This window comes from Elephas maximus, chromosome 2 (assembly GCF_024166365.1).
Source record: "Elephas maximus indicus isolate mEleMax1 chromosome 2, mEleMax1 primary haplotype, whole genome shotgun sequence".
NCBI classification, from domain to species: Eukaryota; Metazoa; Chordata; class Mammalia; order Proboscidea; family Elephantidae; genus Elephas; species Elephas maximus.
In genome coordinates this window covers 170,949,357-170,971,214 of record NC_064820.1, presented here as the reverse complement: position 1 = coordinate 170,971,214, position 21,858 = coordinate 170,949,357, and the positions used below count along the sequence as shown (strand labels likewise).

General features: G+C 45.2%; 1 protein-coding gene across 3 annotated transcripts in view; it reads right to left on the bottom strand.

Moving 5' to 3' along the window:
• Nucleotides 1-21,858, bottom strand: part of LARP1 (La ribonucleoprotein 1, translational regulator) — a 172,902-nt gene that overhangs the window by 19,229 nt on the left and 131,815 nt on the right. For 2 of the 3 annotated variants that reach the window (XM_049874176.1, XM_049874174.1), the window contains 15 exons: nucleotides 19,211-19,272; nucleotides 18,883-18,948; nucleotides 17,708-17,882; nucleotides 16,705-16,833; nucleotides 16,421-16,627; nucleotides 16,159-16,321; nucleotides 14,963-15,107; nucleotides 11,580-11,754; nucleotides 11,288-11,457; nucleotides 8,647-9,039; nucleotides 7,653-7,776; nucleotides 7,329-7,534; nucleotides 6,775-6,881; nucleotides 5,348-5,499; nucleotides 2,063-2,207 (listed from right to left, as the gene is read on the bottom strand). In XM_049874176.1, coding sequence (XP_049730133.1) covers nucleotides 2,063-2,207; nucleotides 5,348-5,499; nucleotides 6,775-6,881; nucleotides 7,329-7,534; nucleotides 7,653-7,776; nucleotides 8,647-9,039; nucleotides 11,288-11,457; nucleotides 11,580-11,754; nucleotides 14,963-15,107; nucleotides 16,159-16,321; nucleotides 16,421-16,627; nucleotides 16,705-16,833; nucleotides 17,708-17,882; nucleotides 18,883-18,948; nucleotides 19,211-19,272 — 2,419 coding nt within the window. The remainder of the gene's footprint in view (nucleotides 1-2,062; nucleotides 2,208-5,347; nucleotides 5,500-6,774; nucleotides 6,882-7,328; nucleotides 7,535-7,652; nucleotides 7,777-8,646; nucleotides 9,040-11,287; nucleotides 11,458-11,579; nucleotides 11,755-14,962; nucleotides 15,108-16,158; nucleotides 16,322-16,420; nucleotides 16,628-16,704; nucleotides 16,834-17,707; nucleotides 17,883-18,882; nucleotides 18,949-19,210; nucleotides 19,273-21,858) is intronic. The other variant, XM_049874175.1, reaches the window with a different exon arrangement.

Genomic DNA, 21,858 nt, shown 5'->3' with positions numbered 1-21,858 from the left:
TGTCAACACTCTCCCCTTCTTGACCTCGGGTTCCCCGTTACCGGCTTTTCTGTCCCCTCCTGCCTTCTCGTCCTCGCCCTGAGGCTGGGATGCCCATTTAGTTCCGTTTTCTTTTACAGGCCTGTCTACTCTTTGGCTGAAGGAGTGAGCTTCTGGAGTGATTTCAGTACTGAGTTAAAAGGGTGTTTGGGGGCCATACTCTTACGGTTCCTCCAGTCTCTCTCAGACTAGTGAGTATGGTCCTTTTTTGAGAGTTAGAATTTTCCTCTATGTTTTTCTCCAGCTCTGTCTAGGACCCTCTATTGTGATCCTGGTGCTGGACTCAGTTTGGCGGAGGCTGTGATAGTTGCGGTCCATTAGTCCTTTGGACTAATCTTTCCCATGTGTCTTTGGTTTTCTTCATTTTCCCTTGCTCCAGATGGGGTGGGACCAGTGGAGTATATCAGATGGCTGCTCACAATCTTTTAAGACCCCAGATGATACTCACCAAAGTAGAATGTAGAACCTTTTCTTTATTGAGCTAGATATTCCCAGAGACCATGATCCCTGGCCCAGTAATTCAGTCCCTCAGGGAGTCTGGATGTGTCTGTGAAGCTTCCATGACCTTACCTTGGTCAAGTTGTGCTGACTTCCCCAGTACTGTGTACTGTCTTACCCTTCACCAAAATTACAACTTATCTATTGTCTAGTTCTAAGTATCTATTAATAGGAGATTGGTTAAGTAAATTATCCATACAGTGTAATACCACGCAGGATATAAAAAAGACCAAGGAACAAAACAAACAAACCCAATTAAAAAAAGGGCAAAGGATTTGAACAGACATTTCTCCAAAGAAAACATAAAAAGGCCAATAAGCACATGAAAAGATGTTCAACATCATTAGTCATTAGGGAAATGCAAATCAAAACCATAATGAGATACCACTTCACACCTACTAGATGGCTATCAAAAAAAAAAAAGAAAAGAAAACAAGCAGTGACAAGGATGCAGAGAAATTAGAACCCTTGTGTATTGCTTGTGGGAATGTAAAATGGTGCAGCTGCTGTGAAATAGAGTTTGGCAGTTTCTCAAAAACTGCAGAATTACTTTATGACAGATCAATTCCACTCCTAGGTATATTCCCAAAAGAACTGAAAGCAAGAACTCAAACAGACACATGCACACTAACGTTCACAGCAGCATTACTCACAATAGCCAAAAGGTGGAAACAATCCAAATGTTCACCCATGGATGAACTGATAAACAAAATGTGGTACACACATACAGTGTTTACAGTGTATACAGTGTACTATTCAACCATATAAAGGGATAAGGTTGTTACATGCTATGACATAGATGAACCTTCAGAACAACATGCTGAGTGAAATACTGCAGATGCAAAAGGTCAAATATTATATGATTCTACTTATCTGAAGTGTTTAGAACAGGCAAATTCACAGTGACAGAAAGTAGAACAGAGGTTACTGGGGACTGGGATAAGGGGAGTTATTGTTTAATGGTATAGTGTTTCTGTTGGGGATGATAAAGAAAATCTGAGAACAGTAGTGATGCTTATAAAAACTGTAAATAAACTTAACACCTCTGAACTGTATACTCAAAAATGGTTAAAATGGTAAGTTTTATGTATATTTTACCGCAACGAAAGAACAAGGAAGTTACTTATGTACAAATAGGGAATAATCTCCAAAATACAGAATTAAGGAAAAAAAGAGCAAGGTGCAAAAAGAGAATGTAATGTAGGCTATCTCTTGTGTAGAAAAAAGCAGTAGGGTATGGGAGACCACATAGATTTGTATTTGCTTGAAGTATTTTTAGAAAGGACCCATAAGATTCTAACAATACTGGTTGCCTTTCGGGAAAGAAACTAGATGGCAGGGGAAAGGGATGAGGAGATCTTTCATTATGTAACCTTTTAAACTCTGAATTTTGCACCATGTGATGTATTACTCATTCAAAAATAATAAAATTTTAATCAAGTGGATACACACACAAGGGATTTCCAACTACAGTCTGCACGCAGGCCCACCAGCACCAGTCAGCCTCCCACTCCAACCTGCTCACCTGTACCCTTCTCTGGCATCCTCCAGAGCCAGCTGCTTGAACTCCTCGTACATCTTTTTGTTGAAGTGATCTCGGAGGAAGAAGGACCAGAACCGGAAAAGAGTGTTCATCTCCTGAGACTGGCCAATGCCCAAGCGTTTCCGCTCTGACAGGGTAGAAAGGAAGAAAGACACCACATGTCTCAGAGCCAGGCTGGCTTTGCTTTGGGGGGTGGCGGGGGGTGCTGCAGCAGGGATGAGAATCCTGGGGCCTAAGGCTTTGTTCCCTTTTCTTACACCTCTATATCCTTGGCTCATCACCTACCCCTTCAGTCATTCAGCAGTAATTTACAGAACACTATTCTGTGTCAGAAACTCCAGTAGCGTAGCGGTTAAGTGCTATGGCTGCTAACCAAAAGGCTGGCAGTTTGACTCCACCAGGTGCTCCTTTGAAACTCTACAGGGCAGTTCTACTCTGTCCTATAGGGTTGCTATGACTCGAAATCGACTCAACAGCAATGGTTTTTTTTTTTTTGGTTACTCTGGGTCACGCAAGTGGGTAAGCACTCAACCATTAGCCAAAAGGTTGGCAGTTCAAACCCACCCAAACGTATCCTGGAGAACAGGCCTGGTGATCTGCTTCTGAAAGGTCACAGCCTTGAAATCCCTATGGAGCAGTTCTAGTCTGCACACACTGGGGTGCCATGAGCCGGAATCAATTCAATGGCAACGAACAAACAACTACTCTATGTCAGGCCCTGATGCTAGGCATAGGGCCTGGGCCTCACCAGAAGCATGTGGTATGAGCTTCTGAAACAGGTCATCCCGGCCTAACTCTCCGCCTCAACTGGGACTGCTCTCATGTGAAGTCAGAACATGCCAGTGTGTGAATAATTTATATAGTTCAACAAATTACATTCTGTTTATTATTACCAATAACTATTTCAGGAGTCCTACAATATTAACAAGTATAAGATACCAGTATTAAAAATATAACACACAATACCAAAAAAGCATAAGCAACAAAAGAAAAACATAGACATACTGGATATCATTAAAAATACAAACTTTTGTGCTTTAAAGGACACCATCAAGAAAGTGAAAAGATAACCCACAGAATCGGGAGAAATACTTACAAATCATGTATCTGATAAGGACCCATATCTAGAATAAAGAATCCATATAACTCAATAATAAAAAAATAACCTAGATAAAAAATGGCCAAAGATCTGAATAAACAGTTCTCCAAAGGAGATATACAAATGGCTAATAAGCACATGAAAAGATGCTCATCATCACTAGCCATTAGAAAAATCCAACTCAAAACCACAATGACACTAATTCACACCCACTAGGGTGGCTGATAAAAAAGACAGTAACAAGTGTTCGCAAGGATGTGGAAAACTGAAACTCTTAAACATACTGCTGATGGGAATGTTATAGTGCAGCTGCTTTGGAAAACAGTCTGGCAGTTTCTCAAAAGGTTAAACATACAATTACCCTATGACCCAGCATTTCCATTCCTAAGCACATAACCCCACCCCCGCCAAAAAGAAAACATACGTTCACAGAAAAACTCCTACATGTTCATTTCGGCATTATTCAAAATAGCCAAAAATTTGTAACAATGAGTGTTCAAAAACTGATGAACGGGTAAGTTAAATGCTGCGAATCTACGCAATGGAATATCCAACAATAAAAAGAAACAAAAGTATTAATACATGCTATGACATGAATGAACCTTGAAAACATTGTGCTAACTGAAAAAGCCAGTCAAAGGACCACATATCATATCATCTTATCCTATGAATGCCCAGAATAGGCAAATCCATAGAAACAAACAAACAAAAAAAGTAGATTGGTGGCTTAGGGGCACAGGGTTTCTTTCTGGTGTGATAAAAGTCTAACACTGATTGTGGTGATGAGCTGCACAGCTCTGTGAATATATTAAAAACCATTTAATTAGACACTTTAAATGGGTAAATTGTATAGTATATGAGTTACATTGCAATAAAGCTATTACTTAAAAAATCACACACCCACCATAAGAAAGAGTTTGGCAATGAACTGTTATGGACTGAATTGTGTGCCCCTAAAATATGTGTATCAATTTGGTCATGATTCCCAGTACTGCGTGACTGTCCACCATTTTGTCATCTGATGGGATTTTCCTCCGTGCTGTAAATTCTACTTCTGTGATGTTAATAAGATGGGATTAGTAGCAATCATGTTAACGAGGCAGGACTCAATCTACAAGACTGGATTGCGTCTGGAGCCAATCTCTTTTGAGATACAAAAGATAGAAGTGAGCAGAGACAGGGGGCCTCATACCACCAAGAAAAAGCAAGGTGAACAGCGTGTCCTTTGGACTTAGGTAGGGTTGCTGCACTGAGAAGCTCCTCGACCAGGAAGATTGATGACAAGGACCTTCCCCCAGAGCTGACAGAGAAAGCCTTTCTCTGGAGCTGGCATTCTGAATTCAGACTTCTAGCCTCCTACACTGTGAGAGAATAAATTTCTCTTTGTTAAAGCCATCTACCTGTGGCATTTCTGTTCTAGCAGCACTAGATGACTAAGACATGAACCAAGAACTTATGAACCGCCATTTGCCAAATGAAAGGGGGTCAGAGAGTTAATTACACTCAAATATTAAAATTGGTTTTGAGCACCTTAACAACAAAAGCAAGAGGGAGAGTATCTACAGTTAAAAGGCATCTATCTCACTTCGTTACAAAAGGAAAACAAGAACATCTCTAGAGGCTCTTTCCTCACACTATCTTTTAGGTCAGGTATAAGCAAACATTTTCTGTAAAGTGCCAGAGAGGAGTTTAAGCTTCCTTAGCTACATATGGTTTCTTACCTACGTACATATAACATACCTCTTAAAACGTAAAAACTGTTCTTAGCTTGACGGCCTTATAAAAACAGGACGTTTGCTAAATTTGGCCCAAAGACCATAGTTTGCCAACTCCTATTTTAGAGAATATATGCCTCACGCATATCCTTATGTGATGAGCAGTGGCCCACACTGGACAACAGCTGACTTGGCATTTTGTCACCTTACAAAAACACTTAATAGACATTTCTAATATCAACAGGTCAAAGAATAGGTATGCTCTCAGTACCAGATTTCCTTAGCCTCCTTCCAAAGCTATTCGGCCTGAGTCTAACTTTATACTTCATGCTGTGATGCCATGCCACTCTGTTCTGAGGTCAGAGAAAATAGTCACCTGCTCCACCAGCTCTCACGCTCTGGGAAAAGTGGTGGTCCCAGAGGCTCAGTCCTCCTCCCACCTCTGTTTCTTACCGTTAAGGCAGCGCCTACGATACTTATGGTAGACGTGTTGTGTGAAGCCATTTTCCTTGAGCAGTTCATGGGAAGGATGCTGGAACTTGGGCAATGACTGAGGGGTACAGCCATAGCTGCCAACTGCAGGTGTCCCTTCCGAAGGGCTGGAGCTGCAGAGGCCATGAAAGACAGTGTCACCAGGTTCCCCACAACAGCTAACCACAAGTTTAGGGAGGGCTCATCTAGTCTCTTTCATGAGCCAAGATCCAGCCTCTCATAGGGCCTTAAACAAACAGGCCCAGGTACTGTATTGGGTCTAATTTATTTTTTGCATCAACCCTAGGAGGTTTACAAAGGATATCACTGAGGCTCACAGAGATTGGGAGGCCTGACCACGGTCACGGAACTATTTAACGGCAGAGATGTGTCCAGTGCCAAAACCTGAGCTTTTAATCATTTATTTATCCCTAGGCAACATTTAAGGAGCCATGTGGTTTTTTGTTTTGTTTTGTTTTGTTTTGATGGCTCAACAGTCAAGCACTCAGCTGCTAACCAAAAGGTTGGCTGTTGGAACCCACGCAGTGGCTTCGCAGGAGAAAAAACTGGCAATTGGTTTCTATAAAGATTACAGTCTAGAAAACCCTATGGGGTGCTTCCACTCTGTCCTATAGGGTTGCTATGAGTCCAAATCAATTCAATGGCACCCAACAACAAGGTAACGGTCAGTCCACATTAATGGGTCACTCCATCTATACATGGTGGAATCCCTGGCGGCAGAGCAATTAAGAGCTACGGCTGCTAACCAAAAGGTTGGCAGTTCAAATCCACCAGCACTCCTTGGAAACCCTATGGGGCAGTTCTACTCTGTCCTACAGGATCGCTGTAAGTCAGAATCAACTCGACAGCAATGGATTTGGTTTTTTGGTTTATCTACATATAGTTTTCTCAAAACCATGCCATTTTTAGTCTCTATCACCTCTGTAGGGCGTAAAGTACATAGGCCAGGGGCTCCCAAATCTTGCTTCAAAACAGGGAATGCTGGATCCATTATACCGAATATAAATAAAAAGGACCTGGGCCCTGCCCCCAAAGATAGTCAGTAAATCTGGGGTAGGGCCTAGGAATCTGAATTTTTATTCAACTACTAGGCTATCCTGAAGCAGGCAGCAGATACCCACGTTTGGAAGTCAACTCACAGACAGTCTCTCTGGGAGGAGGTAAAATCTGGTCCTGTCTGGTTGTATCACTTCTTTAGAAAGAAGCCTTCTCCTTCTCAGACCCTGAACTAAACTCTCCATACTACTCCTGATCTAAAAATTTTAGATTAAGGTCCCTTTCTATTCTCTAATTTACAGACCATAGAAGTTCTTTTTCCTTGGTACAATCGATGTCATGGCTCGTCCATCCAACCCCCAGCTCACCTCCCTCCCTACTGCCCACGGTACCTGATAGAAGCAGTCCGGGGCCTGTGCTCGCGAGAATCCATCACCCAGCCCACATGACTCTCCAAGGGTGGATTTGAGCTGTGTCTTGTCTTCCTTTTCCGAGGCATCTGCAAAAGTCAGTCCAGGATTTGTCATTAATGCTATCTCCTACAAAGGCGGAGCAACAAGCACTCGTAGGACTAAGATCCCCTCATATATATTTACAAAGTATTTTCACATCTATTTTCTCATTTAAGTTTCCTAGCTATGAGCTAGGAACCTGTATGCCTATTTCACAGATGAGAAAGATGAAGCCTGGGAATCAAGTGATTTGTCCAAGATCTCACAGCTGGCCAGCACTCCTTTAGTCTTATCATGGCTACACGGGGCCACCATGCCTGCACACAGTCTATTTTGCAAATGTGGTCACTCAATTTCAGGTGAGGTCACCAGCTTAAGAACACATAGGGAAATGTGGCATTTTCTGGGTTCAGACAGGTAAGAGAGAAAAGCCAAGCACTGGAATGCAGTGAAGTAGGCCCAAAACTCTTCGCAGCCCAGCAGGAGCTCCTCACCTTGGCATCTATTGTCCGTCCTTCCTTCACCACCGGGTAAAACCGTGATGTCTGGCTTGAGTCTTTGAGCTGCGGTGTGCGAGGGGTCCGGGGAGTCCTGGCATTACGGTAGTTTGGCGACTCTGGGACGGTGGTTGGTAGAGAGCGGGCGATGGTGGAGGGCTCAGGAGCACCAAACAACTTGTTGGCCAGAGCATCCGTGGGAACTAGAAAGGCAGGGAGAGGTCAGGGGCAGGCCTGTCACCATCCATTCCTGGAAGGCCCCCAGCTGGAGGGTTCTGGATCCTCCCACACAGGCCAGGGTCCCAGGTGTCTGCCCCTCACCTTGCTGGAACCGGGGTGGCCCAGGAGGGACCTCCTGGTTGGGATCCACAGGAGGCTCAGGGGTCAAAGTGTCAAACTGCTCCCGGCTGATCATGTTGACTTTCTTGAAGTTCTCAACTTCTTGCTACATAGGATCCAAGACGGGTGGGGAAAGGTGTTAGTAAGATGACTGCCTCGGCCTGTTCTGAGATCAGGCCTTACAGGAAGTTGGAGGGAGAGCTCCCACGTCCACATACGTGGAATTCTGGTCCCCACGCTTTCAGCTGCCCAGTCACCATTCCTCAACCCCAGTTACCTTGGCACAAGTGTGCTAAGCCAGAAGAGGTTACTACCTGCCCTGCCCTCTCTGCAGTAAGGCTAAGATCAGGTTGACACCAGCTCCCCAGGAACTGACTGCAGACTCTCCCCAAGATGCTCCAGTACCTCCACAATCTATTCCTGCCACTGTCTTCTTACACAGTGGCTGTGTGACTCTCTCCCTGGCTCCACCAAACACACCACTTATCACATAAGCCCAACATTACCGACCACCAAACATATCCACTCTGTGAAAACCTCGAACAGACATGTCTTGACTGTTTCCAGGCAGCAGCAATCTGTTAAAAGAGCTATCTGTTCTCTATCTTCCATGCTTAAAGCAAGCTCCTTAAACTAAAGGCTTTTAAACTTTGACACATGCCCAAATATTTAAGAACAGAAATGGCAATCTAACTCACTGTATTCCCCACAAAAGTATCACCAACCGCTGGGACCTTAAGTACAACTGCTCCATGAGACAGTTAACTCCCCTGACACATGCATAGCTTCTTGGAGTTTACAAAGTACTTATACGTTTCTTCTCTCTCTTAATGCCCCAGCAAGGTATCAATTATCATTCCCCTTAGGCTCTGGATCAGAAAGACCTCCTCAAGGTCACATGGCCAATCAGCCTTCCTCTTCTCCATACATCACAGGCACCCCAGGCCCCACACTCACAGAGATGTCCAGGACTCACCTTGATCTGGGAATATTCAGGTTCAAACTTCTCAGTCCACAGGTCCTGCTCATAGTAGAAGAGCCCATCATTAATGACCTTGGCCAGCTCAGCGCTCATCTTGGCACGTGAGGTGTGGTTGCCTGTGCGGTCCCCCCCTGGGTGCCGGCGCATGTAAGGTGGTGTCTGGGTAACAATGAGGATCTTGTTGACGTCCCGGTCGTCAATCTCATAGTCAGAGTCCTCATCAGACCAGGCGGTGAAGGTGTTCTTCCGCCCATCCATCTGCTCCATCTCCTCATCAAACAGGAAATCCAGTTCCTCTTGCTCATCCTGATCCTTGGACAGCAGCTGCTGGGAGGGCAGTTGCTGAGGCACAGAGGTCTGGTGGAGGAACCTGGGCTCTTCTGATTTCTAAATTAGGAACAGACCAAGGGGAGAGGAAGTCACTAGCATGCCCTTGGGCCAGGCTTGGGCTTTCACACAAGAGGGCCCCAGCCCCTCAACATGAGTCTGTCAGAACTGTGGCCCTGGTCATTGGTGTCCTCCTTGGAGTCAGCCTGATGGGGAAAGCATGTCCCATAGGAGTTCAGGCTCCTCCACTCACAGCCCACAGCACAGTCATTCACAAACAATTAGAGGATAAGTTTCTTATAGGTAGGGGCTTGTGCCCTTATTTACCTTTATATCCTACATAGCATGGAATTGGGCACATAGCAGACGTTCAACAGGTTGACTTAACTATTTATCCACCTACTCAGCATCCCCAATAAATGGGAAGCTCCAAGAGGCAAGGACCACAGCTGCCTTGCTTTCCATTATATTCTTGGTACCTAGGCTGGGACCTACCAAGTGCAGACGTTCAATTATTTGATAGACGAGCAAGTACATACTACTACCAGGCCCTGTATGAAGAATGTAAAAACAGAATAATGAAGACAACTAGGTCTCTGTACTCAGGGAGCTCACAGTTTAGTGGGAGAGAAAGTCAACCAACCAGCCAACTGCAATGTGGTATAGTAAAGACATAAACAGGTTTCTAGAGTCACAGAGGCTGGATGAACCCTGAAACTATTGTCTTAAGATAATCTTTTTTTTTTCCTGTAATTTTTATTGTGCTTTAAATCAAAGTTTACAAATCAGATCAGTCTCTCATACAAAAATTTACATACACCTTGCTGTATGCTCCTAATTGCTTTCCCTCTAATGAGATAGCACAGTTCTTCCCTCCACTCTCTCTCCTCGTGTCCATTCGGGTAGCTTCTGGCCCCCTCTGCCCTCTCATCTCCGCTCCAGACAGGAGATGCCAACACAGTTTCATGTGTCCACTTGATCAAATAAGCTCGTTCTTCACCAGTATCGTTTTCCATTCCCTATCCCAGTCCAATCCCTGCCTGAAGAGTTGGTTTTGGGAATGGTTCCTGTCCCAGGCCCTAAGATAATCTTTAAACCTTAAACCAAAAATATTCTTCTAAATATTCTTAAAACTAAACAATAGTTTAGCTTAAACTGACAACAGCAACTTGAAAAATTAGATAGGAACCTTAGGGGGCAGTGAGTTTATATTAATAGCAGAGGAACAATTCAGAAAAGGAGGGTGAGAATGGTTGCACAACTCGAAGGATGTAATCGATGTCACTGAAATGTACATGTAAAAACTTGAATCGGTATGTTTTTGCCATGTATATTCTCAGCAACAACAAAATAAAATTAAAAAGATACAAATAGGAGCATGGGAGCACACAGGGAGGGGCACTTAATCTACCGGAGGGAGGGGACAGTGGTGGTTAGGCAAGGCTTCCTGGAAGAAGTGGCTATTAAACGGTGATCTAAACAATGAGCACAATAAACTAAGGTCATCTCTGAAGCCTCACAAGCCCCAGACCAAAGAGGCCCCCAAAGCCCAAGATAGACAGGATGCGGATAGCGGTATGAACACAGAATAAGCCCACACCTGGAAAAAAGGCAGTAATTTTAGTTTGAGAATGAAACAATTCATTAACATTGGCCTCATTCTGTACCATACGCATAGTGTTTTATTATTTCTGTAGCAGTCTAAGTCTTCTGTCCTATCATTTTAAGATGGGAAAAGTGAGGCCTTGAGATATTAGACAAGCTCTGCAAAGTCACCCAGCAAGTCAGCAGGCAGAAGACCTGTGTTCTAGTCTAGACTCTAACTCCACCCTCTGGGCCATCCATCTGTTCCCTCTCCCTTCCCTCTTCTGAAGACCAGAGGGGCTTATATGGGGACAGAAAGGACAAACTCCAGGAAGGTAGTTAAAATGAAGTGATCTAAAGAATGAGCACAAGTAAGCCAGGTGATGAGCATGTTAGGCAGAAAGAACAATAAATACTAAGGCTTAGATAAAGCAAAAAACTGCTAATCATCAAGAAACCTGGGACAGGGCTTCCGGAGGCTGCATGATCTCTTCCTATGAAAAATGCCACTCAAGAACTCATTGGGCTAGGGCACCCTAAGAGATGGTCCCCGTGCAAAATAGAAGTCAGGCCACACAAATCTTCCTGAATGACTGAAGACCTGAGCTCACATTATGACCCTGCCAGCCCCTCAGAGCCCAGAGCTCTGTGCCTATGTATTATCTCCTTCAAACACTCCAGCCAAGGCTCCTATATGCCAGGCCAAGAGACAGACCATACCCACCTTCGGCCGTGCTGGGGAGGGACGAGGCCTCTTCTTCACTTCAATCCAGTTCTCAGAATCCAGGTCAGGTAGACTGGCAGACAGGCCCTTGGGCAGTGTCTTCAAGTTGCTGACCTCCTCCGTTTTGGTTGGCACTGGGGTGACTGCCCGAGGAGAGCCAGGGGCTGATTCTAAAGGGTAGAAAAGTGAGGTCTTCATCCCTCCAGTTCTCCTTCTGCCGCTAGCCCTGAGCAGGACTGTTGGCCAAAGGACGGGCAACTGGAAAGCATCCATACGTCAGCCGGGTACCCACCTGTCTCCTTCTGGTAGTGCTGGCGAGGGACAAACTCGGGGCAGTTGAGAAGCTGGGAGAAATCGGTCTGGGAATAGTCTACTATCGGAGGACCAGGAAGAGGCCACTTCTCAGGCTCTTCCCTTCTGCGGACCTTCTCATCAACTATCTCCACCACCTTGCTGTCCTTCAGGGCCTGCAGTGGGGGAGAGAGGGGAGAAGAAGATGAAGAGGAAGGACTGGGACAGGCTGACATCTGGGAAGCTGGTAAGAGGGACTGGTCCCTGCACAAGCCCAGGAATGAGTCCAGTGCTGGCAAGGGTATAAGAAAACTGGCACCATGATCAATCTTCCATGACTGGTGGACACGTGAGATGTTCAAACTTATAGGAGGGGAACAAGTGAAAGACACACCTACCCTTTGACCCTACAATTCTACTTCCAGGTATCTGCCCTAGAGAAATACTTGTACAAACAGGTGACAATGTGTGTAAGATTTAGGCAAAGGCTATTCACAGCAACAATGTTTGCAATAGGAAAAAAAAAGGAAACTAACTTGTACACATAGACAATTTAAATAAACGACGGCATACAATTCAATGGAATACTACCCTCATGTCATAAAAACAGCTCTCTACACGTGTTGAGGTGGAGAGACCCACAAAATGTATCATTACGTGAAAAGTGCTGTGTACAGGTCAGTGTGCATAAAATCCCTTCTGTGTTTGAATTTTTACATGTATACATACATACATATGTATAGACCAATCTTTTCTAAGATCACAGGTTAAGTGTTATAGGTGTTTACCTCTGTGAAAAAGGATGAGTAGTGGAGGAGTTTTTTTTTTTTTTTTTAATTTTTATTGTGCTTTAAGTGAAAGTTTACAAATCAAGTCAGTCGCTCACACAAAAACTTACATACACATTGCTACATACTCCCAATTGCTCTCCTCCTAATGAGACAGCCCACTCCTCCCATCCACTCTCTCTTTTCGAATCCATTTCGCCAGCTTCTAACCCCCTCTACCCTCTCACCTACCCTCCAGGCAGGAGATGCCAACCTAGTCTCAAGTGTCCACCTGATCCAAGAAGCTCACTCCTCACCAGCATCCCTCTCTAACCCATTGTCCAGTCCAATCCATGTCTGAAGAGTTGGCTTTGGGAATGGTTCCTGTCCTGGGCCAACAGAAGATCTGGGGGCCATGACCACAGGGGTCCGTCCAGTCTCAGTCAGACCATTAAGTCTGGTCTTTTTATGAGAATTTGGGGTCTGCACCCCACTGCTCTTCTGCTTCCTCAGAGGTCCTCTGTTGTGTTCACTGTCAAGGCAGTCATCAGTTGTAGCCGGGCACCATCTAGTTCTTCTGGTCTCAGGCTGATGTAGTCTCTGGTTTATGTGGCCCTTTCTGTCCCTTGGGCTCATAATTACCTTGTGTCCTTGGTGTTCTTCATTCTCCTTTGATCCAGGTGGGTTGAGACCAATTGATGCATCTTAGATGGCTGCTTGCTAGCGTTTAAGACCTCAAACGCCACTCTCCAAAGTGGGATGCAGAATGTTTTGTTAATAGATTTTATTATGCCAATTGACTTAGACGTCCCTGAAACCATGGTCCCCAAACCCCTGCCCTTGCTATGCTGGCAAGAAGAGGAGTTTTTAAAAAACACTCTCCTATACTCTTTTTTTTTATACTCATAGGGTTGCTGCTATGAGTCGGAATCGTCTCGATGGCACTGGGTTTTTTTTTATACAGTTGTAATTTGTAATTTTTTTTCAATCTAAGCATGTTTGCTTTTATTTAAAAAACTTAGAAGGTTTTTAAATCGAAGAGGCAAAAAATGTCAACATTTGACAACATTTGTTGAGGTTATGAGGGAAGAGGCATTCTCACGTACTGCTGGTGGCAATGCAAAGGATACAACCCCTACAAAGGGAATTTGGTAATATCTAGCAAAATCATATACACGTTTACCCTTTAATCCAGATATCCCACTTCTAGAAATCTAGACTAAATACACGCTGGCAAAAATATGAAAAGATATATATACAAGGCTATCACTAAAGCACTAATGCAGTTCACGTATTAGTAAAAGACTAGAAACAACCAAAATGCCCATCCATAGGGGACTAGTTGAATAATCTATGGAGTATCCACATAGTGGTGTACACTATGCAACTGCGAACAGGAATAAAGAATCTTTCTATATACTACTACACAGTGGTCTCTAGATACAGCAAGCAAAAAAAGTCAAGAGATGCAAGTATTATATGCTACCACTTATCTAAGAAAGGGGAAGGATACAAAAAAAAATTAAAAACCTCTAGAAGCAATAACCAACCAAGGTGCAGTAAGCACCCCTTATAACTCAGACTGTGGCATGTAAACACCATAAATACCACACCCCCAGACCCTCCTCCCCTAAAGGAACTATAGTTCCTCAAAAAAAAAAATGGCCAATTTCAGAATTGAGACAGGAAATGTACAAGATGAATCAGGGTATGGGGTCCCACTGGCCAAAGATGGGACAATTTGATCCAACATATCAACTGCCATGGATTGAAATACATAAAACATGTTTGATTCCATAAGCTTGTAATCATACTAAAACAAAACAAAAGCAAATAAACCTTACTGATGACCTTTGAAGATTACTAGGGATTCAACTCATAATTCTGAAAACTGGTTAAAAAAGGGAAAAATCAAGCATTTATCCTGCTCTTCCTGTATAAACTATACCTCCTTGGTAACTGAATAGTGAATAAAGAAAAATTTCTCTTTAAAGAGGTATTCCAGATAACAAAATGTTGACACGTGGACAAAATTAGAATATTTCCATTTTGCAACCCCCACTGAAACAGGCAATGATCATCAGTGGCAGCGTACCACAAGAAGAGAGACAATCAAGCATTATGCACCACCGTAAAGAACACATCGTTATCTAAAAAGTATTCCTGATGACGGAGAAAGAAAAAACAAACAAACCCGAATCTGTTCAGGCCTCTAGATCTACAAAAAATTATGTACTGAAATATTTGTGGATGCAATGCTAGGTTATCTGGAATTTTCTCCAAAGTAATATGGGGGGGGAGGGGAGGGAAAGGAGATGGGGGTATAGATGAAACATGATTTGACCATGAGTTAATAATTGCTGAGGCTGGGTGATGGGTTCATTATACTAGTCTGTCCACTTTTGTAAATGTCTGAAATTTTCCGGAAAAAAGCAGAGAAAGAAAAAAAAACACAGCTAACCAAGCCTTGGGATTTTAGTAGAAGTACCTTTTTTTTTTTTTTTTTTAACCCAGAAGGGGGCTCCCCTCCAGGGTTTTCTGCCTTTGCCCAAACTCCAGCTCCATAATTAAGGACCTTCCTCTCCCCTTCACCCTAGCCCCGGGGAAGCAGACATACCGCAAAGATGAGTGAAATGTCAGTGGTAAGGGCCTGCACTCGGTGGAAGGAAGCAATAAGGGTGATGGGAAGAAAACCGTTGGCATCCATTTTTCGTCGCAGGAAGAAGTCTCGCTCTAAATTGTCCACGCTGAAGTAGTATTCACTGAGTGGAGGGGAGAAGAGGCATCACTGAGGGGTTCCTGCACCATTTACATATGTGCCTTCCGGTCCTGCTGTACACCCAGGTGACTTAGACAGGCTCTAACCTACCTGCTTCCCCACTGTACAGTCTTAAAGGCTAAAAAGAAATGACTTTATTCTTTCATGGCCCCTTGACCTTGGTTCAAACCATTTTCTGTGCCCTTCACTCCCCTGTACATCTGGTAATCTGCTCATCCTCCTTTAAAACCCAGTTCAAATGCTGTCAGTCGCTTTCTCCTCTGCTCCTAAAACACGTATCACGCTCCACTGCAATCAGTCTCCCTGCATGACTCTCACTCCACTATGGACAATGTATCACAGTGGTTAAGAGCAGATGCTTTACAATGAGACTGACACGTGTTCAAATCTGTGTTTTATCGTTTACTATTCTGTGAGACTCTGGGCAAATTACTGGTTCTGTTTGCTTGTCTATAAAATGGGGGTGGGAAAAGCCCCACCTCATCGGAATTAAGTAGATAAAATGTGTAGGATTAAATATGGTAATGCCTGTAAAGCACAGAGCACTGGGCCTAGCCAATAACAAGGACTCAATAAATGTTTGCTAGCATTTTTAATGGCAGCATAAAAGAAGAAAACCACCGCCACCAAACAGAACCTAAATGCCCATCTGTGTTAAGATTATTCTACTTTAACAGAAAAAAAAAAAAAAAAAGGCGGCGGGGGGTACAACAACATAATTATAAGCTTCCATCTTTTCAAACCAAACATTACCAGTTCTGGGTGGTGGGTTCTAGGCATTTTCCCTTTTTGTTAGTGATAATTTCTAATATTCTGAAGGTAAATACGGTATTGCTTCTGTAATAAAATGGTAACTTTATGGAAACTTAGTTTAAAGGATCAGAGAAAGGTTATCCCTCCTGGTGCCAGCCAGAGGTGGCAATGCTACTAGTTCCAGAAGGGCTTGCCAGTTTTGCTCAGCCTAGCTGACACCCTCGGGTGGTCCCCAGCCCCCACCCATCATCTCTCCAGGAAGAAGGCTCCTGCCCACTCACATCTGGCGCTTGATGTAGTCTTTGAGCAGCTCCTGGTCCACGCTGTAAAGCTCGGTGCTGCTGACATTGTCAAAGTAGTAGGTGATGTTGTTCATATACTTGGGAGTGCGAGGCCCCTCTGCAGTATCAAACTTTCGGTAGCCAAACTGGTAGTCAAAATGGGCTACAGGGAAAATGTGTACCATGAGGGAGAGGAGATCCCTGCCTGCCACTCCCGCCGCACCCCCTTGGACATCCCGGAGCCCAAAGGGGCCTCACGTACTTCGAGTGCCACCCCGGCCGCGTCCCCGGCCGCGACCACGCCCCCGTCCACGGCCACGGAAGGAAGCCCGCGCCCCACCAGCCCCATCACTCTTCACACTCGATGTCTCATCCTGGTCGTGCCAGGCAGGCTCCGGTTTGGTCTCTGGTTGCCAGGCTGGGGTGGGGGGGGCCACGGGCACGGGCACATAGGTGGCAGGCTCAGACCCTATGGGGAGAGGGGGCACTGGGTCAGGCCTGAGAGTGACCCCCATGCCCAGGACCTCCATAGTGGTTGATGCATACCTTTGATCTCCCCGCGGCTGGCAGGTGTGTGTCGAGGCTCTGGTGGCCGAGTGGGGCGTGAGGCCAATTTCTCCCTGGGTGCTTCAGGCTTCATGTCTATTTGCAATGGAACCCATTTGTGTTTGTTCCCTGGGAGATAGCAGGGGCACGTGAGAAAGGCTTGAGGAAGAGGCTTTGGGTGAATCACAATCTGGTGACCTAGGGAAAACACCTTCCCCACAATGGACCTCTTTTCCACCTCTAAAATAAGAGGCTGGTAGACCTCGGTGTGATAGTGACTCCCAATATCAATTTCTCCATAGTCATAGAACCCCTTCTAGAGCTAGCCACAGGGATGCCCAGAATCAACACTACACTTTCCAGTCTCCCTGCAGACACATGCCAAGTTCTGCCTATGAGATCCCAGTGAAGGTAGCCAATTCCAGGTTGTGTCCCTAAAAGGAAAGGAGCTGCCCATCCCTATTTCCCCTCCTGATGGCTGGAATGAGAAGGGAACAGCAAGCCATCCTAGATGATGAAGAGCCAAGGACCAACAAGACACAAGTAATTAAAGAGTTGCCATACTTGGCCTTGTCTACTTACACTGAGCTATTAGAATAGAGAATATCTTGTTTAAACAACTCTTAATTTGGGTCTCTGTTAGAGCAGCTGAACCCATATCCTAACCATTTCAGCAGGTCTTGGAAACTCTTGTTTTTTAAAAAACCTTACATGGGACACCAGTACATGAAAAGACAGCAAAGAGTACTCTGCAAGCATGGACCTTGTCATCTTGTTCACTGCTATAGACCTACTGCTGAGACCACCACTAACCAAATGCTTGTTAATAAAGAAAGCCATGCATGGATGGGTGGCTGAAGTGAGGAGCTCTGCCCAGTGGCCTATACTAATTAGCCTCCCCCTGGCTTCTCAGGGGTGCCTGAAATCCACCAGCCCCCATAGTTCCGACATTGTACAGTTTTGCCCTGACACCTTCTCCCAAGTCCTGCTCAAAGTTACGTACCTTTCTTCTTCTGCCCTCCTCGTTGGCAGTCTTCATCCCCATTCTTCTCCTCCCCTGATTCATCTGACTTGGTTTTTGGGCTCTCCTTACTATCGCTCCCCTCTCCTTTCTCCTGTTCCTTCATGTCCTTCTTGGGTGGTGGCTTACGGGCAGGCTGAGGCTTGTGGGGCTGTGGCTGCAGCAAGAAGTAAAGTAACAGGGAGGCAGGACTTGTATGAGAGCCTCCTGGGATGGGAGGAAGGGAGCTCCCTGTCACTAGGACAGGGCAGAAGAAGCGGTAGCATAAGATGGCAGATTAGACTCGGGTATATTCTAAGATCCTATTTTCATGCCTGAGATGCTTTTACCGGGAAGCCTAGCCAAATAGACTAGGAAGTTTGAGAAAAGAATTTATCTCCCCAGTTTCTCAGATTCTAAGTGATGGGGACAACCCCCAGCACAGATGGGCCAGGACCTAGAGGGGCCAAATGTTTACTCCTTGCCACAGGACACCATCTAGGTAGAATCTGTGGGATGGAAGAAATGCTGGCTCCTGGTCTGTTCACACCAAGCCTACCTTTGAACTGAAGTTGGCCACAGCCAATTAGGACTACAGGCCACAAGTCCAAAACAAAAGCATTAAGAGGGAGAGGACTGAGCAGGAGTTCCTCCTCTACTGGGGCCCAGGAGAGCTATTCCTTTTCCTCCTAGCTGAGGAAGAAGGAAGGTTCCAAGACATGTGGACTGGAGGTACCTACTCGGCCTAATAACCACTCTCCTGTTTCACCAATAGGCAATGAAACGTAGTGGTGGAAAATACAGACTTTGGATCCATACAACACATCTGATTTCCATTCCCCACCTGCTCATCTACTCTGTATAATCAAGGGCTAGTGATTAACCTCTCTGAGCCTTAGTGGTCTCATTTATACACCAGAAATTATTAAAGGACCTATCTCAGAGTCCACTGTGGGGGTTAAATGAGATGATGAATGGACAGCACTTGACAGTCCCTGACACTACAAAGGCTGAAATGACGATAATTCTTAGCTATTTTGATGCTGCTCATATTGCACCAACCACTCCTCCTACAAAGACTGAGAAAAGGTGGAACCCAAGGTTCTGGAAGCTTGTGAAGGCCCCAGATGTGTATGTAGATAGAGTTCAAATCTGCCCATCCCTCCCCAGAGACTCACCTGCACACTCTTGTGGGCTATCTCTCCCGGTGTGGGCCAGTTGATTGCATCTCCAAAGTCACCAACCTGCAAGGCACATTTTATGAGAATCCTGGGGGTGACCTTGCCTCTGTCATTCAGCCCCTCACCCAAGATCCAGTTCTACCAAGAGATCAGAGGCCAAATCAGTCAGTCTACCAGAACCATCCACACTGGGGGCCCAGAAAGGGCTTTTCTGCTATTCAGAGAGGATCCAGAACTAGCTGGCAGCCCAGGGGCACTCACTAGGGCAAGAAAGATGCCACTATCTCCAACAAGTCCCCTCAAACTGCCCACTCCTACTCCTTACCTTGCTGCCTTTACGCTGTTTTGGAATTGCTGCTCTCACAACCTTGGCCGGCGCGGAATGTTCTGTGGAAACAAAAAGGGGAGAGTGTGGTTATACTGAGCCCAGGGCGGGGAGGCCATTACCAGCGCCTCACTTTTATCCATCCCATCCCCACAACACACTCAAGTGACTTGCAGGTTTCCAAAGGAGGAAGACATAATGGACAGGGAAAGGAAACCTGCTCAAACACCAGTAACAACTTCATCATCCTCTTCCTGAAGAATCTGTGGAAAGTGAGACCATGGAAACAGCAGGGAGCAAAAGCCCTGGAAGCCCAGACTCTGAGGTTGAAGGGCCCTGACAGAGTGTGGCTCTATACCATCTTGTAAAACGAGGACTGAGGCCTGGAGAGGGTAAGTCTGTAGCAGAGTCGGCATAGTAATTCAGGGCTTCTGAATCATGGAAGGTTTCATTACCTCTGAAAGGGCTTTTGTGGCTCTAACATTCTAGAAGTCTGTGTGTAAGCAGATCAGGACTAGTGGTCATAAGGAAGGCAGTATAAAACTTCTAAGCAGGCAATCAAGAAGTCCAGGGACCTCGCTAAGCCACCAAACCCCAGGGCTAGATCTGTCCTTGGTGGCTGACCTGTACTCAAGGGAAGGGCTGGCCACTCAGGAAACGCTTGCCTGCCTTTCAAGTTTTCAAGGAAAAAGTGGGCTCCCATGTGACCCAACAATTCTGTGTTTAGAAATTTATCCTCATGATACAAATTAGACAAGTGTTTAGAGCTACATATAAGGATGCCCACCAATGTTCTGTGTATACTTTAAAAAACCTGAATGCCCCACATGTCCAACAGTAGAGAACTGGCTAAATAAATCAAAATTCATCAATTGTTAAATAGGTCATTAAAACGGTAATGATCTCTACTAACATAAAAAGATGAACACAAGGAACGAGAGAAGGTTATGAAACAATTCTGTTTTATAAAACAAAATAAAAAATGGGTATATGTACATACACACAGTAAGAACTATAACGATATTACTTTAAGTATTATCAGTAGTTATGTAGTATGCTTATGATAGTTTTTTCTGTTTGAAATTCTCCAGTAGTTTTTGAAGTTTTAACAATGAAAGACATGGGGCTTTATAAAAGAAAACAAGTTTTTTTTTTTTTTTTTTTTAAGGAAGTGGTTCTAATAGGTCCAGTCCCTTCTACACCCACACTTGTTTTCCCAATATGATTCTGAGCCCTTCCTCCCCCAGAGACCCACCGGAAGAGACATCCTGGGGCTCTGCTCACCCACTCTCCTCCCATCACCTTGCTTCCACTGTTTGGCAGCCACTGCCAGGACAAGAGCTGCCCCTAGTCCCTGAGCAGAGAAATTTGCCCAGCCGGTCTCAGAAGGAATGCTGTACTCCTTGATCAGACCCATGATCCCTTAATGAGTAGAGAGTGTCCTTGCCTGACTCCTTAACTACGAGGCCACTGCATTCCTGGCCTCCACCTCCTGCCAGGCCACTTCCCCCTCAAGACACCTCACATACCTTCTGAGAGCTGGAGCTGTGGAACTCCAGCCAACAGCATCCCCACCCCTAGTGCTGGGTGTTGGAGAACTAAAATATTTCCTTCAGTCCCAAGGGGATGAAGCCCCTAAGTCTAGAAGGCTACTCTGTCCCCGCTCTCCTGCTAATCCTGGGATGTCACACACAAGCCAAGGCTGAGGATCAAATGAGGAACAAACAAAGACCAGGTAAAGGCACCTTACAAGAAATATGAAATCTCCCTCATTTACACCTGAGCTATGGACCCACCCTATGCCCCCTAACAATACTCCATGCTACCAGGAGGGGGGCAGGCCAAAGGATCTGCAACACCAAGTTCATTAACAGGAAATCGGAAAGGGGAATCAGGTTCAGAGGGTGAGCTGTTCCTGAAGACTTTCCTCAAAAAGGTGAGGCAAAGTTTTTTCTGGGGTTGCCTGTTTCTTCTTATAAAAAACCCTTTCAAAATTGAGGAGGGCCACACACTGTGATCACCCTGACCGGCATTTTATTCACCAAGATCACAAAGGGGCATGGTGAAGTACTGAAAGTTCAGGCTCCAGACCAATCAGTGCAAGAGCCCTCCCGCCACTAAAAGTCTCCACGGATTCCCTAATCCCTACCAACCCCAAGTTGATGAGGGGCATGTGGCTAGTCTGTGCAAACACAGAAATATTTTTAAACTAGTCCTGTGCAGAAGCCCAAGTGAAGTCTGTTTAAAAGCTCCATCTCCAGTTAGGGTCCCCAGCTGTCCCAAGGATTCAGAGTCCTGATCTTGCTCTGTTCCCAGCTGGGACTCAGTCTACCACTGCCCCAAGAAAGAACAAACTCCTCAAAAGGCAGAAAATCCACTGGGGACAGAAAAACACTTCTGCCTTTAAGCAAAATTCACAGATCTATAAAAATCCAACAGGGCCTCAGGGAAACCGAGGAAGCCCTGGAGGCTCACATGAGGGGCCATCAGGCTGGGAGCGGGGGGCAGGGAGGCCCTGGAAACAACACTAGGTCTGACTTGACTTCAATTACACTGGAACCAAATGAGGAAATGAAGCAAAGCTGAGATCTCTTTCTGGGTCCCCTCCCAGCCAACCACGCTCATCAGGCAGCTGCCACTGTATGCAT